This window comes from Triplophysa rosa, linkage group LG2, assembly GCF_024868665.1.
Source record: "Triplophysa rosa linkage group LG2, Trosa_1v2, whole genome shotgun sequence".
In the NCBI taxonomy this organism is placed as follows: Eukaryota; Metazoa; Chordata; class Actinopteri; order Cypriniformes; family Nemacheilidae; genus Triplophysa; species Triplophysa rosa.
This window is the reverse complement of record NC_079891.1, coordinates 24,534,436-24,547,163: the sequence shown is the minus strand read 5'-3', so window position 1 is coordinate 24,547,163 and position 12,728 is coordinate 24,534,436. Positions and strand designations below refer to the sequence as shown.

Sequence of the window (12,728 nt, the reverse complement as noted above, 5' to 3'; positions counted from 1 at the left end):
TTTAAGTAATCTCAACACAAAATAAATAAGTAAATTTAATTTGACCAATTTAAATGGGTTTACCATAATAAAAATTAAGTTGGATTTACTTAATTATTTTGTTTGAGTAATTTTAATTGAACAAATTATTAAAATTTTAACAACCAAAATTAGTAGATTTTATTCCCAATATTTTTACGTTATTTTTACGTTATTTTTACGTTTTTTGTTATAAACAGGAACCTATAATAGGTATATTTTAATCATTTCTTTTTATAAAATCTACTAAGGCACATAATCATTTTTTTCAGTGCAGGTCCGACGGCACAGTTGACTCAATGGATTAATGAGTGCAATCTCAAAGGATCTTAAAAGACGAGACTTCAAGGTTTCCCTAAAGGAGAAAGAGTGCCAAGAAAACCCCAAAAGCGTCATTATCCACTCTGACTTTCCTTACAGTGTTAACAGGGCTGTTCCTGTCCACCAGCCACAAATCAACCACACACTGAAACTCTGCCAAGTCTTCCTTTAAGAGTGAATTTCCCACTAATCAAATCAGTGTTTTGAAAGCCCAGTGACTGGCGTCAGTACCATCCAGGGGCGCCCGCAAGATTCCGATCTATGGTATTGTTAGCAGATGAAGAAAAAACATCTTAGTAACATGAGGTTCAGACAGCATTTATATTTGACGTTTATTTTAAAAAGGATATTTGCACCAAGTTAACTTCCAGCCATACTGTACAGTACTATATGATCTTCATGAAAAATGATGTAATGTCAGCAATGCTAGTCTAACATTACAAATCTTTAAATGAAATGCTCATTTTCATTCTCCTAGAGACCCTGTTACATCTGAATTTACAATTTACTCAGTGTCAAACTCAAAGACCACATAATATCATGCTGTCCTTCTGAAACCTTGTATCTCCATTTCGTAATACTTAATTTTTTGTTGTTATTGTTGTTGTTGTCATTCTTTATGGTTGTCAGTCACTGGGTTTTGCAAATATCTAACCAATAAATACTATTAAAAAAGTGCTTGTCAACTTTGACATCCCAGTATTTAATCATTTAAAATGTACAGTGTATTTTCCATTTCCTGAAAAACAGGGAATTTGGACATCCAAGGCTGTCCAAGGACAGCTACTATATGTAAGATATAATGTACAGCCAATCATTGTTATCGTACATTTACCTAATGAATAAATGACAACTTGCCACGAAAGTTAATAAATGAACATACAAATTACTAAACTAAGTTAACAAAATTGTAAGTATAACCTCACTTATGTTATTAATTAAGTGTTGCAGTTTGCATTGCATCCTCTGTGGAGCGGTTTGGATGATATCGCACACCTCCATCACACAGCCCTGAACCATCTGGACAACAGAAAGGGGAATTATGTTAAAATGCTGTTCGGCGACTACAGTTCAGCATTTAACACCATAATTCCCTCCATACTCACCTCCAAGCTGGAAGTACTGGGACTTTGTTGCTGGATCTCCAACTTCTTGACAGACAGACCGCAGGCAGTACGGGTGGGCAAACACGTCTCACCTACCCTCACCCTCAGCACTGGAGCCCCCAAAGGTTACGTTCTGATCCCCCTGCTGTACTCACTGTACACATACGACTGTGTAGCCACTTCCAACTCAACCATCAAGTTTGCTGATGAAACGGTTGTGGTGGGCCTGATCTCCAACACGATGAGACGGCCTACCTTAAGGAGATCATTAACCTGGAGACATGGTGCCAGGAAAACAATCTCCTCCTGAACGTTAGCAAGACAAAGGAGATGATAGTGGACTTCAGTACAAAGCAGGAGAGGAGGACCTACCAACCAATCACAATCAACGGGACCCCAGTGGAAAGAGTGGACAGTTTCCGATATCTTGGGGTTCACATCTCACAGAACCTTGGTCATGTCACATCCACCACCAAGGCCCGGCAGCGTCTTTTCCACCTCATACGCCTAAAGGACTTTAAACTGCCCTCTCAGGTGCTCAGGACTTTTTACACCTGCACCATTGAGAGCATCCTGACAGGAAACATCACAGCCTGGTTTGAGAACAGCACCCAGCAGGACAGATGAGCTCTCCAGGGGGTGGTGCGATTAGCTGAGCATTCCATCCGAACTGAGCTTCCTGACCTGCACACCATCTACAGTACACTAGACGGTGCTTGACCAAGGCCTGGAGGATAGTGAAAGACCTCAACCATCCCAACAATGGACTGTTCTCTCGGTTGTGGTCAGGAAAGTGTCTCCGCTCCTTGAATATATATATATATATTAGGGCTGTCAACGTTAACGCGTTAACGCATGCGATTAATTTTTTCAAATTAACGCGTGAGAAAATATTTATCGCAATTAACGCAGCATCCGTTTGTTTTGACATCCTTTGTCTAGCGTTACATTATGTAATCACGCTCTTATTCGTGTACAGGCTTTTAAACCACTTAAGCGCGATTTTAAACAGTTGCTTTGACGCGTTCAATGAAGATAGACAGCTTCTAAACTGTGGGACGCGGCAAAACAGTCACGGCGCGTCGGTGTAATCTCGTCAGACAGCGCATCCGTGTTAAGTTCTCTTTCGTGCTTGAATGGATAAAACCACACAAGATTATGTCAGAAAGCCCGTTTTGTCTAGCATTTTCTTAAGCAAGACTTCAAAGTGTAAAATAAAATCTTAATGAATGCAAAGAGTTGTGAAAATGGGAGTGCGGTGACGGTCAGATCTGCGTACTGAGACAGCTCTTAAAGGGGCCACGTTCTTAAACGTGTGCTGCTGTGACTCCTGTCACTAATGTTAATCAAAGAACAAAATAAAAGAAGAAATCAATGTGATTTTTAGCTTTAATGAGAATTCTTCTGCATTTAATTTATAATTTAGCATTAAAGACTGTAAAGTGTCCTTCAATTTCCTACATGAGCTCTCAATTATACTGTTGAATGGCTATAATTAATGTTAAAATAATCAATTTAATAGAGACATCAGTTACAATACTAATATCAAAATGTTAGCTTTCATAAAATGATGCTGTTAAAGAAATATGTTGTTTCTACATCAATTTGAAGATTAAATGTGAAATTATTAAAATGTAAAAGTATATTTTAAAATAAAATTGTTGTGTGCGATTAATCGTGATTAATCACAGAAAAAATGTGTGATTAATCCGATTAATTTTTTTAATCGATTGACAGCACTAATATATATATATATACACTCACCTAAAGGATTATTAGGAACACCATACTAATACGGTGTTTGACCCCCTTTCGCCTTCAGAACTGCCTTAATTCTACGTGGCATTGATTCAACAAGGTGCTGAAAGCATTCTTTAGAAATGTTGGCCCATATTGATAGGATAGCATCTTGCAGTTGATGGAGATTTGTGGGATGCACATCCAGGGCACGAAGCTCCCGTTCCACCACATCCCAAAGATGTTCTATCGGGTTGAGATCTGGTGACTGTGGGGGCCATTCTAGTACAGTGAACTCATTGTCATGTTCAAGAAACCAATTTGAAATGATTCGAGCTTTGTGACATGGTGCATTATCCTGCTGGAAGTAGCCATTAGAGGATGGGTACATGGTGGTCATAAAGGGATGGACATGGTCAGAAACAATGCTCAGGTAGGCCGTGGCATTTAAACGATGCCCAATTGGCACTAAGGGGCCTAAAGTGTGCCAAGAAAACATCCCCCACACCATTACACCACCACCACCAGCCTGCACAGTGGTAACAAGGCATGATGGATCCATGTTCTCATTCTGTTTACGCCAAATTCTGACTCTACCATTTGAATGTCTCAACAGAAATCGAGACTCATCAGACCAGGCAACATTTTTCCAGTCTTCAACTGTCCAATTTTGGTGAGCTCGTGCAAATTGTAGCCTCTTTTTCCTATTTGTAGTGGAGATGAGTGGTACCCGGTGGGGTCTTCTGCTGTTGTAGCCCATCTGCCTCAAGGTTGTGCGTGTTGTGGCTTCACAAATGCTTTGCTGCATACCTCGGTTGTAACGAGTGGTTATTTCAGTCAAAGTTGCTCTTCTATCAGCTTGAATCAGTCGGCCCATTCTCCTCTGACCTCTAGCATCAACAAGGCATTTTCGCCCACAGGACTGCCGCATACTGGATGTTTTTCCCTTTTCACACCATTCTTTGTAAACCCTAGAAATGGTTGTGCGTGAAAATCCCAGTAACTGAGCAGATTGTGAAATACTCAGACCGGCCCGTCTGGCACCAACAACCATGCCACGCTCAAAATTGCTTAAATCACCTTTCTTTCCCATTCTGACATTCAGTTTGGAGTTCAGGAGATTGTCTTGACCAGGACCACACCCCTAAATGCATTGAAGCAACTGCCATGTGATTGGTTGATTAGATAATTGCATTAATGAGAAATTGAACAGGTGTTCCTAATAATCCTTTAGGTGAGTGTATATATATATATACACACATATATTGCACAGCACCTGCACTTTACATGGACACTTCCCCACTCCCCTATACTATTTATATTTATATATAGTTTAACATTCCTTCCTTTCCTATCTCCTTTCTACTCTAATCGGACTGTCGAAAAAGCATTTCACTGCATGTCGTACTATGTATTAGGGGTGTAACGGTTCTCGGTAAAAAATTGAACCGCACGGTTCTCCACCAACAGTTCGGCACGCGCATGGACCGCAGCTCATCTTAAATCTGACGACGCATTTATATGGTTCGTTAGAAATTATAGTGCGCAAAACAGACTGACAAAGTTCAGCTAATGTATGTTTGTCGTTGGATACACATTTAATACCTACAACAAATCAAATAACGTAGACAAATTTCAATAGGATTGACGTATGCTGTAATATGACCAGTTTATTACTGTATGCTTTCATCACCCGGGTGTTGTGAGTGCGCGAGTGCAGGTGAGACCTGAACAGCACACGTTGCTGTTTAAACTAAACTCATTCAAGCCTTGCCAATTTAAACATTTAAGTGCAAGATGATGCACAAGAAAACTCGCTTGCGCGCTGTGAGAAGATCCAAAGCGCGCATAAGGAAAGTCTCAGACATGGCGCAAACATTGAGTTGTCTTTGAAGTCTTGCGCTTAAATGGACAAATTCACACACGAAGTAGGTCAACATGCCCCTCTTGTCGAGTATCTTAACAAACATAGTAGGTTATGTCTTAAGTGAACGGACGAAAAACAACGCATGTGTACAGTATCTGTGTACTGGATCTGTTTCATTCCTCTTAAAGCGACAGCAGCATATTCCTGCTGTCTGTTAAATGTCAAGGAAATCACTCACTGCTTGTGACTCAATAGCTTCTGTAACTTCAATTATGATTCATCTTTATTTAATTTGTACATATGCAATGATATGCTTTATTTGATTACTTTAATCCATTTCTACCTTGAAATGGTATACAGTATTCACAGTATCTTGTTTTATTTTCTGCTTTGCTCTGTTGTTTTATTGGTGCTGTTACTTGTAGCTTGATTATTTGTTCTTATTTTTATTTGTCAGTAGTCCCTTTTCCCTGAACATAGCACAAACCGAACCGAAACCGTGACCCTAAAACCGTGACACAAACCGAACCGTGAGTAATTTGAACCGTTACACCCCTACTATGTATGGTTTTGTATGTGAACATTTTTTTTTAACTTAATAAAACATTTATATATGGCATATTAAATAATAGGGCATAGGCCATTACAGTATATAGTTATTTTTAAGTATTAAACAGCTAGTGTAAAGATGATTCCCAATACCCGGATCAGCCTTTAGCGGTTGTTATAACATACCTTGGAATGTCGTGACTGACCAATCAGAATCAAGTATTCCAGAGGGCAGTGTAATAAAATAATATAAGACCAGATAATGTACAGACCTCCCAAGACAGCCCTATCGTTGTTGTTAAGTGATGATATTCACATACGTAGAAGTACACAGCCAGATTTTAACTTAATTTTTTTTTCCAAATTCCCAGACTAACACTAAACTAAATCCACAGTCCTGGAGAGACATCATCGCTCAATCAGAGAAGTTGCTGTTGCAGAACTGAGCCACGACTGGCCAGTACCACACGCTCAAAGACAATACTGTTCAATGCTTTACCACAACTTCTGAATACTGAGAAAAAAGACGACACAATACGCGTAGTCTGCAGTAAAGCACGGGTACTATCCAAAGCATTTCAGATCAGATTAATCTACCTGTGTTACAAATCGATTCAATATACCACCAATAAAACCGTTTCCTCTATATAATGGAACCTTTTCTTAGCATCTCTCATGAGATTCAAGATAAGTCTTACAACATATACTGTAGATACAGTAACTAAGTACTAAAGTACTAAGGAACAGATTCAGCTTTGTACTTCAGGTCTACTAATGTGATTTAAAACAATGCAGCTTCCAGATAAAACTTCTCAGATTAGGATCAGTCTCCATGGCTGCCGCCCAGACACAGCCAGCTTGCATTTTCCTTACAGTAATGTAATGGCCTCCAGACACATAATCAGTAAGGTTTGAAGGGCTTGTTGCACCCGGCCGCTCACCAGAGTCATAGTTATCAATCAGGGACAACATTAATTATGCCTGGTACTACAGTGCCGTCCCATGCCTGAAGATCTCACACCAGCGCTTAGATTTACAGTCAAAATGAGAAGAAAGAGAAGGCTGTGTTCAGAGCAAACAGACCATGACCTTGCATTTGACAGCCAATCCTTCTATTATAAGTTATGACGTCATGCACACTGTATATGTTTATAGTGTAATGTGATTGAGTATGAAAATGTCAGGGTAACATTTATTCTAAGTTATTAGAATATACAGTAAAACATGATACACTGCGCTTGAGGAAAAGCAGGTGTTCATACACTTGCTTGAAGTTATGAAAATACAGTAAAACATGTTACATGTAGTTTATTCTTTTAAAAAGTAGGATTTTAAAATATAGATGGTGGGCTTAGTCCCTTAAAGGGATAGTACACCCAAAAATGAAAATTTACTCACAGTTGCTCACCCTCTTGTCATTTCAAACCTTTATGACTTTCTACCTCAGGCAGAACACAACAGAAGTTATTTTCAAGAACGTTGGTAGACATACAACAGCTGTACCCATTGACTTCTATTGTACGAACACAAAACCAATGCAAGTCAATGGGTACCGCCGTTGTTCGGTTACCAACATTCTTCAAAATATCTTCATTGGTGTTCTGCAAAAGAAAGAAAATCATATGGTTTTGAAATGACAAGAGGGTGAGTAAATGGTGACACAATTTTCATTTTTGGGTGAACTATCCCTGTAACTATGGACATTCTAAATCAATACACTAACAATAAGTGAGACCTTTATAAAATAAAGTCACAATATCACTACTACACCATATGAAAGATTTTTTTAATGCTAAAATTAGAAAACGCCAAGAACTACATTACAGAGAATGGAAATGAAACTCACGTTCATCTCTAACACACTTTAACTACATAATTCTAAAAGAAAGAGAAATAATTGACAGAAACTCTCTTATAAAGCAATACTCTCCTGGGTATTTTAAACATTTTATAGGATTATAATCCAACAGGTTCATTGAAAGAATAAACATAGACTGACATATGAAACATCTTTATAGAATGTTGTAAAACATATTATTGCACTGATTTGGAATCAGACAATTTGTTCCGCAGACCCACTCTAATAATCCCCAGATTATACACAATGTTCTCTTACTAGAGAATAGAGTCACCATTCACTGAGGCAGGTGTCTGAAACAGTGCCCATGAGAATCCGTAGTAACCTAAACTCAATTAGAAAACTGAAATGAGATTCCTTCCTCTCACATATGGACAGCTGTAGGCACAGACTCTGTCATACTGGTTGCATTTTGGAAAAAAATGTTAAGAACTTGCATGCCGTTACGGTTCTTTTACTATGAAATGTGTTCAACAGCTGTAGGACAATCATACCGTGAGCTTTAACATCAACAAGTGCGTTCATCTGGATTTAAGTTCGTTTAAAATACTTTTTTATTTTATCTGTTAAATACAGTGTTGCATTTTTTTAGCCTATATAGTTAACCTCAGGTTAAGATACGAAACAAACAGTAACAAGTTCAACATTGAAAAGTGTTCCAACAGCGCCCCCTCGGGTAAATCTGAATAAAACCCGTCATAATAGTGTACTGCTACATTGTATTAAATTGATGAAATGATTGTACTGAACTACAGAAGTTGCGGATTATGCCACTATCTTCTTAAAATCATTTGCACGAGCGTTTTCAGACGTTAAACAACACAAAGAAACAGATTAGTTTTTCATTTGGACAAGAATTTATAAGTTTGCCACGGTTAGTATAAAATAACGAACAAGAATATTTGAAGAGTTTGGCTCCAAAATGAGATAACATTTTTTTCAAAAAGTTTTTTTATTGTGCATTCCAATTAATAGCAATCAAACTGCAGTTGGTTTGTTTTGGTTAAGCCATAATAACTAAATAACACCGCTAACTAACACAGTAAAACACAATAAAAACATAAGAACATAATAAAAAACATGATTTGTTCTCATTTTGGAACCAAACTCTTCATTTATTTATTCGTTAAGGACTGTAAAAATATACAGCACAAGCATGCATATAAAACGAAAAACAATATTGAGCTGAATGTTCAGTAACGCTATTTTTAAACTGCAGACTTTGTTTGTTGACAATAATATGAGTGCTAACATCGTGTTAGAAGCGTGTGGGTGACATCTGTTTTCTTACCTATGTCCGGTGTGCCAGATCCTGTTTCAGAATCCGCGTGCAAAGCTTTGATCAATGCACACACTGATATAATGAACCACATCTTTATAAATCAACGTTCCTTCAATGCTAGCAACAATACGTGAATTAACAACATGTAAAATGCCTTCTTGTCATCTGAGGAAACATGTAAAATAGCCTGTAAAGTTAAATGTTGGAAGGTTTACAGAAATGCAGTCCGTGATCTCGGTTATCAATCCACTTTAAGGAGAACTCTTGCTCTCAAGTGCACGCTTCTCAATCATCTTTTCCGTTCATCCACGCCCACATTACATCAAGCAGCCAATCAGATGACAGAAAACCTGTCCTCCAGACACCACAGGTGGCACCGTCATTTACCTTAGCACTTTCGTACACAAGTTAAAAGGAATATAATACTGCACACACCATGCTACTGCATATGCTCATATAAAGTTATTATGAATGATGAATATCTGTACTGTACTGTGTAAAGCAAATATTTTAATGACCACAAATCAAACTCTGCATTTTAAAGTTGTCACTTTTTTTAATTCAAGGATTTTGCTTCATACAAAATGGTATGGTAGAAACAACTGCAGATTTCAAAGTCTGGCCATGAAACAGAAACCAGGCAACAAACAGCTCACTAGCAGAATTCAAATAAAGAATGCCCCAGCTCTTATGCATGAACGGAGCTGTCAACATAGTTCAATACTGTTTTCTTTTCTTTTCTTTATAAATTTTATTTTTTGTTTCAACAAATCCCCCAATTCATATCAAAGGTTGTTAAAAAATCAAACCAAAAGAATACATTGTATCAAAATGTACGAAGATAGACCATGGGTATTTCAACATGCACATACACTTTTAGACCATGCAGACATTATTCTTTCCAAGGAAACAGCCACGGTAAGCTCGGTTGTTGCAAGAACAAGGGCAAGTCAGATTTTGGCAAAACTTTTTGAGAGATCTGGTGGCTGAATATGTCGTTTATCCAAATCATAGGGAAGCTGAAGGAATGAGTTCAGTGACAGAACAGCAGTCTTGATCCACAGTGGCAATGTGCCGAACAACAATGAATGGATGTGCTAGGAGTGTAAAGGTCCCATACGAACAATGCAACAACTCATGACAATATCAGCAAATGTTCAGCACGTCTTTTAACCTCAGAACTCTCAGAGTGTGTAGAAAAATATCAGTTGTTCAGACTGTTGCTTGGAAACTGTTTTCTTTTCATCCCCTGACAAACTTGACATCTCTGGTGCATGCACATACATAAACTTGCATTTTTGTAATATATATATACGTTTTGCTGAGTTCTCCTTTTTTAATCGTTGTGCCTTTTATGCATTCTAAAATATACCTTTTCATACATTTTTTTATTAAGAAAAAGATTTGGTCACTACCATGCTAAAGCCTGAATCTGGGTATCCCAGCAGGTAAAGCTACAAAATGAACAAAGTATATCTTGATAAAGTGTCATCTTGTTGCATAGCCCTACATAAACAAAGTTTCAAAGAAAATGCAAGTTAAAAAAGAACATTCGTCGTCAGTCCTGACACCCGAATCACCTGAATACCCAAACAACTCTCCAAGTTGGATAAACAGAAAACTGATGTGAAATGATGGAAAGAGCTCATAAGCCCAATTGAACTCACTCACGTCCTCTTCATATAATCTCAGTTGTGTCCGTCCCAATATAGCATCTTATTCTGTCCCTCTCTATTCACCGGTCAAGGTGGCTAAATATTCCTCTCATGTTACCAGACTGATAAAAAGGTAGCCCGGCCATATTTCTATACAGCCGGCAGCTGGGGGACGGCGGTAGAATGAAAGCTGCGAGTGTGTGTATGGGTGCTTGGAGGAGTGCCATGGAGGGGAAAGTTTAACCTTAACACAGACCGGCCCACTGTACTGGTGCCAGGACCCTGACTCGACACAACTCGACACACAATCACATCAAACAACCTGCTACAAAAGAAAAGCACTCACTTTTCGGTCAATTTCGCATCTAAAACAGAGAAGAGACATAGCAACGCAGTCTCTGAGCATCTTCATCGGGACGGGAACTATACATTGTAAATGTTGGTAGTTGCGATCAATCAAATAGATGTTTTTTGTAAGCATGCATTTTTGTAATCGTGGTTATAAAGTTTCATCATCAGGACAAATACACAACTACTGCAGTTACTCCGTACTAATATACGCGTTTGGTAATGGAATTGTCAACATTCCATCAAGTACTAAAATTGTACAAAAGAGACGAGAATTAAAAAAAACGAAAACAATCATACTGTCATTACCATTCGAAACCTAATGTGTCAAAGGTACTGTATCTTTGCTTTTAAGGCTTGCGATCATAACACCTTGTCGTTTCGTTCACCCCCTTGTTCCGTTCTCTCTTGTGTTGATGCGCTAAAAAAGGCTGAGGTTGCATCACGACTACAATATACAGTATTCAAAAGTTTAGGCACTTTGTAATAACATCTGGAGCAGTCGATAAAAACTGTTAGACCTGACAGTATGGTGAAGCCGTAAGCGGTTTACGCACAGTTCCTCACAATACAAATCAATCGAGAAAATATCTACAACAGTTCGATATAAAACAAAGTACACTATGGTTTTCGAGGATTTCACACAGTGATATGTGCTAGGAATGGTTATCAGCAGCAATATGAACAATCTGCTTTCTCGACAGTGTGACGCAGAGCAGGTGGTTTATGTATCTAGGGTCCGTGTATCTGTAAATTTTCTCATTTAAAACCCAAAATTGTCTGTTGAGAGTGACGTTTATGCTTCTAGCCACTTTTTGGGTTTCACAATTGACTTATATAATGTCGGCTCTCAAAGAAACTGGCCGTATGTCCATTGCGGTTTGTATTTAAGTTACACTAGAGTTTAATGGACATGATCACACAGGCAAACTTTAAGAAAAGTGAAAGCCTGTTGGATCTCAATCTCATGTGTTTGTAAAGAGATTTGACGTCTTGAACTCCACCAACTTAACCATATAGCCTATTCAGTCAAAGTTGCTGCTGAGAAAACAAATACAAGTACACACGTATCACTGCATTAACACCATCCAAAACAAAAGAGATGATAAAACTCATCATGATTTGAAAACAAAGCATTCGCCAAATGTGTGTGTATAATAAAGCCATCCTAGCACCAGTCATCGGCCTCTGGGTAGTACTGCCGTGCCCTGCCTCTGCTGCCGGTGGGGCCCGTGCTGAAGTGGTATCCGTTGGGCACCCCTCGGAACGGCTGTTGGGGAGGTGGAGGAATAGCCACGATCGGCACCACTACAGTCCTGGGAGACCGGCTCTGATCCTCTTGGAAGACAGCGTACGATTCGGGCAGCGGGCAGCCGCGCTGGCTGGCAGGGTGGTCCGGGGGGCCCAGGAAAGGTTCTGAGTTAATGCGACTGACAGCGGCCGGCAAGCTGGAGATGGAGCCGCTGTGTAAGAGCGCGTTGTGCTCGGACAACCCGCGGCTTAGCCTGCCGGGACTCGGGGGAGGCAGGCCAGTCTGAGAGCCCAGGAAGGGCACAGGGGAAGAGTTGGCAGTCCTGTAGGCCACAGAGGGGCGAGGAGTAAGAGGGGTCTGGGGTAGCTGCCTGCGCCCGCGGCTCGGAGTGCTTGCCCCTGAAGTCAACAACACCGGGCTTCCTTTAGCCCACCCACTGCCCTAGATGAAAATTAAACAAGCAAATCAAAACAATAAAATGATGATGAAAATGCCCAAAATGGTTAGACAGGGACCAGGGGCCGAGAAGAGGGAAAAGCAAAGCAGGAAGGAAGGAAAGAAGGAAAAGAGACAATACAGTAGGAAAAGATGAAAGGCACAAAAGAAAAGTATGACAGACAAATGCACATTGAAATGGTGAATCAGAAGAGTGGAAAGAGAAGTGAAAGGCCATGAGAGGCTGCACTACAGACAGAGAAGAAAAACTTACATTTTCAATGTATTTCAACCAACCTC

General features: G+C 39.3%; 2 protein-coding genes across 6 annotated transcripts in view; both read right to left on the bottom strand.

Annotated features, from left to right (window-relative positions):
• The window catches only part of si:dkey-61l1.4 (collagen alpha-1(I) chain), a 58,580-nt gene extending 49,551 nt beyond the window's left edge, over positions 1–9,029 (bottom strand). Inside the window, exon 1 of the mRNA XM_057328848.1 lies at positions 8,748–9,029. Coding sequence (XP_057184831.1) covers positions 8,748–8,829 — 82 coding nt within the window. The 5' untranslated portion in view covers positions 8,830–9,029. The remainder of the gene's footprint in view (positions 1–8,747) is intronic.
• Positions 9,030–9,277: 248 nt separating this feature from the next.
• The window catches only part of cacna1ba (calcium channel, voltage-dependent, N type, alpha 1B subunit, a), a 111,083-nt gene continuing 107,632 nt past the window's right edge, over positions 9,278–12,728 (bottom strand). For 4 of the 5 annotated variants that reach the window (XM_057352044.1, XM_057352036.1, XM_057352050.1 and 1 more), the window contains one exon: positions 9,278–12,434. In XM_057352044.1, coding sequence (XP_057208027.1) covers positions 11,910–12,434 — 525 coding nt within the window. In that variant the 3' untranslated portion in view covers positions 9,278–11,909. The remainder of the gene's footprint in view (positions 12,435–12,728) is intronic. The other variant, XM_057352065.1, reaches the window with a different exon arrangement.